This window comes from Pipistrellus hanaki (genome assembly GCF_964339955.1).
Source record: "Pipistrellus hanaki genome assembly, chromosome: 16".
Classification (NCBI taxonomy): domain Eukaryota; kingdom Metazoa; phylum Chordata; class Mammalia; order Chiroptera; family Vespertilionidae; genus Pipistrellus; species Pipistrellus hanaki.
The window spans coordinates 13,040,867-13,046,380 of record NC_140518.1 but is presented as its reverse complement, the minus strand read 5'-3'; the positions used below and the strand labels follow the sequence as shown (position 1 = coordinate 13,046,380).

At 55.7% G+C, this 5,514-nt stretch overlaps 1 protein-coding gene across 1 annotated transcript; it reads left to right on the top strand.

The window, feature by feature from the left end:
- Nucleotides 1-2,532: 2,532 nt before the first annotated feature.
- Nucleotides 2,533-4,507, top strand: FZD2 (frizzled class receptor 2). The gene has a single exon (XM_084864041.1). The coding sequence runs from the start codon at nt 2,629-2,631 to the stop codon at nt 4,324-4,326; it is 1,698 nt and encodes a 565-aa protein (XP_084720167.1). The 5' UTR covers nt 2,533-2,628; the 3' UTR covers nt 4,327-4,507.
- The last annotated feature ends 1,007 nt before the right edge of the window (nt 4,508-5,514 follow it).

The window sequence follows — 5,514 nt, the reverse complement described above, 5'->3', positions numbered from 1 at the left end:
ATCACTTCCTTCTGGAATGCCATAAACTCCTCAAGGGCAAGGATGCTGCCATTTATCTCTACATCCCTCATAATCTACCGCCGTGGTTTGAGGTCAGGAAACTCAGTGAAAGTGTGCTGAAGGAAGGGAAGGTGGACTGAGTGAATGAAATAACGTCTTTTATTTCTTTGTTCCAGGTCCAGCTCTCCCTTTGAGTTGGGGGTGGCTGGGGAAGGGTAACTGTCACTCAAGCCTGGCCGTAGGGCAGGAAAACAAGCTTGTCACGGAAGGAAATTGAAGATGCTGCATTTCCATGGGAGATTTGTTGTCGGTTTCCTGGGTGGAGTATAGGAGCCTATCTTATTCTTTTTGTTTTCACTGCTCAGCTCTGAGGCTTGGCACCCACTCTAAAGATGTCCTGGAGGAGGTGAGGGAGGAGGGGAGAGCTGAAGGAACAGTTCCTGGGCTTCGATCGGACCAGGTAGGGCTGGAGAGCACAACCTTCCCATTCCCAGATGGCTTGGAGACAAAAGCGGACTATCCTGGTTTTGAAAGAAAACATTTTTCTTAAAGTACCTAAAAGGCAACTTCTCAAGGATACAATAAGGATCATTGTCACATTGTAAAGAACCTGGGAAATCTGTATTGCATATCATTCAATTAAGAAAAAAAAAATGAAATCCTGTCAAACCTGGATCCATTCTATGCATCCAGTAAAATTTTCTTTCCTTCTCCTTACTCTTTTCTTCTTTCCTTACATTTCTTTTTGTTGTTTCATTTTGTTCTTTTGTTTTTAAAGCAACCATTTTCTAGATTGGAGCAAGAAATAGCTCCCCTGGCTGGGAGGATTTGGCCCATACTGAGAAGCAAAGGGGTTTTCTCAACTCAATTTTCTTTCTCCTTTTTAAATGACCCCCCTTCCCTCAGGAGAGACAATAGAAATAATTGATCCATCATCCAGTACCAGGCCCAGGAGATTTACATGCAAATCCTCCCTCTCCTCAGACCCCCTCTCTCCCCACTTAAATTTAAAATCGCAGAAGGGGAAAAAAAGAAAACCCTTTTAAACTAGCAGGAACCTTGCTGGTCCACCGTCACCCACCCCAAACCAGGTGAGAGTTAGGAGGGGGTGATAATCCACAACAACCCCAGCCTCCTCCCTCCCCACTCACACCATCCCTTTCTGGTGTGGAATCACTTAAGATTTGGGTAAAACTCTCTTCCCAGGAGACGGTATCTGGAAGCTTTTAGTGGGCGGAGGCAGAGCGGGGAGAGAGGAGTAAAATTCCCCCAAACGGCCTAAGAAAGTCATCTCTTCCCTTAAAACTGCCCGTCACCCCCCACCCCCCACTTTCGATTAAGACCTCCTCGTTATGGCAACTAAACTTTGCATAATTAAGATTTGCCTCGGAAGAAGGGGGAGGGAGAAGCCGCAGCTCCCGGCCATTCTCTTTCACCTCACCTCCTCCCACCCCCGCCGAACCCTCCAGCTCTGGGCCTCTAAGTTCCTGAGTTTTCTCACTTTGAGGTGCCACCGAACACAAAGAACCATAATGGGCTTCTTTGTGCTCGCTACGGGGCAATTACGCCCCGGAGTCCAGGCCCCTTTAAGAGCCTCTTAAAGAGACAGGCTCTCGTTTTTTTCAGAGGGTTATTTAAGGGTGTGTGTGTAGGGGAGGGGCGAGGAAAACTCCTAGGGGTCTACTTATTGGGTGAAGTGAAACTTTTGTCTGGACTCATGAGAAGGGGCTGAGAGTAAAGTCTTTATTAACTGTTAGCTTTTTTTTTTTTTTTTAAGTCTCTCTTTTGAAACAAATCTTTAACTTGAAATTTTTTCACTTGATCTGTAAAATTGGACTGGAATAGGTGGGGTTGAGAAGCAGGGGCGGAGGCAAGGATTTAAAGAGGCCCTACCCTGGAGAGCGCCTTGGCCCCCCGGAGGAAAAAGTGATCCAAGCGAGAGTGGCTTGGGTCCACGGCTGCGCTGGGGAATGCGTGTCCGCGGACCTCGCCTCCGCGACTCGGGATAGAACCCCGTGCTGGGCAAACAGCCCTTAATATAATAGCATGTCTCTTTAAAAAGCAAAAGGAGGGGGGGGGGGAAAGTTTTGTTGGCATCTGGTTTCTGATCTCATTATGTTGTGGTCGACCAATCCAGCCCTCGGGGCTGGTCCTCGGGTTTAAATCTGATTGGCCCAGAGCACATTTTGGGATGGTGCTTAGAGCTCGACGGGGCGGTTTCAAGGTTCCCTTTTTTGGGGGGCTGAGGCGAGGGCGGGGCCGCCGGCCGGGGACCCCTTGAAACCGACTAATTAGGATCGGAGAGGCCGAGGTGAGGGCCGGAGGAAGGCACAAAGGAGTCGCTGGGCGGAGAAGGGAGGGGAGAGGCGAGAGGAGGAGGAAGACGAGGAGAGAGCACAGCCGCGCGCGGTGCTTCCAGCTGCTCAGTTAGACCGAGGCGAGCTAGCGGGCAGGCGCGCCGCCCCCTCCCCCGCCCGGCCTCCCCGACTCCGAGGCCCCGAGCAAAGTTTGCAGAGAGGCGCGGGCGGCGGCGGCTGGGGCGAGGCGGCGGCGGGGAAGGCGCGCGGTCTCCGGGCTAGGGGCGGGGGCGGGGGCCGCCCCGGAGCCGGGTGGGGGGCGGCGGCCAGCATGCGGCCCCGCAGCGCCCTGCCCCGCCTGCTGCTGCCGCTGCTGCTGCTGCCCGCCGCGGGGCCAGCCCAGTTCCACGGAGAGAAGGGCATCTCCATCCCGGACCACGGCTTCTGCCAGCCCATCTCCATCCCGCTGTGCACGGACATCGCCTACAACCAGACCATCATGCCCAACCTTCTGGGCCACACGAACCAGGAGGACGCGGGGCTGGAGGTGCACCAGTTCTACCCGCTGGTGAAGGTGCAGTGCTCGCCCGAACTGCGCTTCTTCCTGTGCTCCATGTACGCGCCCGTGTGCACCGTGCTGGAGCAGGCCATCCCGCCGTGCCGCTCCATTTGCGAGCGCGCGCGCCAGGGCTGCGAGGCGCTCATGAACAAGTTCGGCTTCCAGTGGCCCGAGCGCCTGCGCTGCGAGCACTTCCCGCGCCACGGCGCCGAGCAGATCTGCGTGGGCCAGAACCACTCGGAAGACGGCGCGCCCGCGCTGCTCACCACGGCGCCGCCGCCGGGCCTGCAGCCGGGGGCCGGGGGCACCCCCGGCGGCCCGGGCGGCGGCGTCTCGCCCCCGCGCTACGCCACGCTGGAACACCCGTTCCACTGCCCGCGTGTCCTCAAGGTGCCGTCCTATCTCAGCTACAAGTTCCTGGGCGAGCGCGACTGCGCGGCGCCCTGCGAGCCGGCCAGACCCGACGGCTCCATGTTCTTCTCGCAGGAGGAGACGCGTTTCGCGCGCCTCTGGATCCTCACCTGGTCCGTGCTGTGCTGCGCCTCCACCTTCTTCACCGTCACCACGTACCTGGTGGACATGCAGCGCTTCCGCTACCCCGAGCGGCCCATCATCTTCCTGTCCGGCTGCTACACCATGGTGTCGGTGGCCTACATCGCCGGTTTCGTGCTCCAGGAGCGCGTGGTGTGCAACGAGCGCTTCTCCGAGGACGGCTACCGCACGGTGGTGCAGGGCACCAAGAAGGAGGGCTGCACCATCCTCTTCATGATGCTCTACTTCTTCAGCATGGCCAGCTCCATCTGGTGGGTCATCCTGTCGCTCACCTGGTTCCTGGCGGCCGGCATGAAGTGGGGCCACGAGGCCATCGAGGCCAACTCGCAGTACTTCCACCTGGCCGCCTGGGCCGTGCCGGCGGTCAAGACCATCACCATCCTGGCCATGGGCCAGATTGACGGCGACCTGCTGAGCGGCGTGTGCTTCGTGGGCCTCAATAGCCTGGACCCGCTGCGGGGTTTCGTGCTGGCGCCGCTCTTCGTGTACCTGTTCATCGGCACGTCCTTCCTGCTGGCCGGCTTCGTGTCGCTCTTCCGCATCCGCACCATCATGAAGCACGACGGCACCAAGACGGAGAAGCTGGAGCGGCTCATGGTGCGCATCGGCGTCTTCTCGGTGCTCTACACGGTGCCCGCCACCATCGTCATCGCCTGCTACTTCTACGAGCAGGCCTTCCGCGAGCACTGGGAGCGCTCCTGGGTGAGCCAGCACTGCAAGAGCCTGGCCATCCCGTGCCCAGCGCACTACACGCCGCGCATGTCGCCCGACTTCACCGTCTACATGATCAAATACCTCATGACGCTCATCGTGGGCATCACGTCGGGCTTCTGGATCTGGTCCGGCAAGACGCTGCACTCGTGGAGGAAGTTCTATACCCGCCTCACCAACAGCCGGCACGGCGAGACCACCGTGTGAGGGGGGCGTCCCAGGGGCCGGGGCCACGCCGCGCTTCCCTCCTCTCCGGGATGGGGGCTCCTACAGACTCCTTATTTTATTTTTTTAAATAAAGAACAATCGAAACCATTTATTTTTTAGGTCGCTTTTTAAAGATCATTCTGCCCACCACCCCACCCCCCGCCAGGTTTGTAATTAAAATTGTAAATAGCCTTTGTAAATTTAATTATATATTTTCTATTTAAAAGAAAGAAAAGAGAAAAGAAAAAAAAAAAGAAAAAAAAAAAAAGGAACAGCAATGGGCGCCAGGGCTGAGGACTGAGGGGAAAGGGAGTTCTTGCCTTTCAAACACTACGCCGCACTCTGGTTCCGAGTTTTTGGTGATTTGGCAGGGCTGAGCCTGCTGGAAGAGGTGTTGGCTAGTTTGTTTCATTCAGCTTCTAACGTCAGATTGGTGGGCCTTCTCACTGAAGCTGGGTCTGGGGAAGCTGGTGGATTTTTTTTTTTTTTTTAACAAGGCTTGGATTCTTCTTGTTTTATTTCCCTTCCCCCCTTTCTCTCCTCACTTGTCTTGTTTCCTTCACTAGATCTTTGGAACGGGTGGGGTGGTGGGGAGGGGCGGAGAGCGTGTGCGGAATGGCCTCCACCCCGCCGGCCCACTCCCCTGCAGGCAGGAAGATCTTTCTCCTCCTCAACTTTTCTTCTTTTCAACTTGATGCTCCAAGTCCTTGGAGTGAGCCAAAAGTGCTTTGTGAAGTGTGTTTTGAAATAACCCCCCCTCCCCCCCACACACACACTACCTTGAGTACCCATCCTGAACCCTTACATTTGGGGGTGGGGGGGGGCGTTAGCTCCCAAACGTTAAGGTTTGCTGATGCCCTTGCATCTCTCCCCTCATTTCCCCCGCAGACTGTGCCTCAACCCCACTCCCTCAACCAAATACCTTCCCTAGCTTCAGGTTTGTGGGGTGGTTTGTGTGTTATGTGTGGGGTTTTGTTGTTTAGGGTTATTTTTTTTTCTAAAAGCAATAAAAAATGGGTTGGGTTGGAGGGAGGGGACAGATGGGCTGAGATGGGCTGGTGGGATTTTTAGTTTTCTTTTGACAAAAGACTGGTTTCTTTTCAAACTTGTCCAGAAAGGGGGGAGGGAGGTGGGTAACTTTGCTTTGGAAGGAGGCTCTGGGCAGGCTCTTTGTGGCTGTGGGGGTGG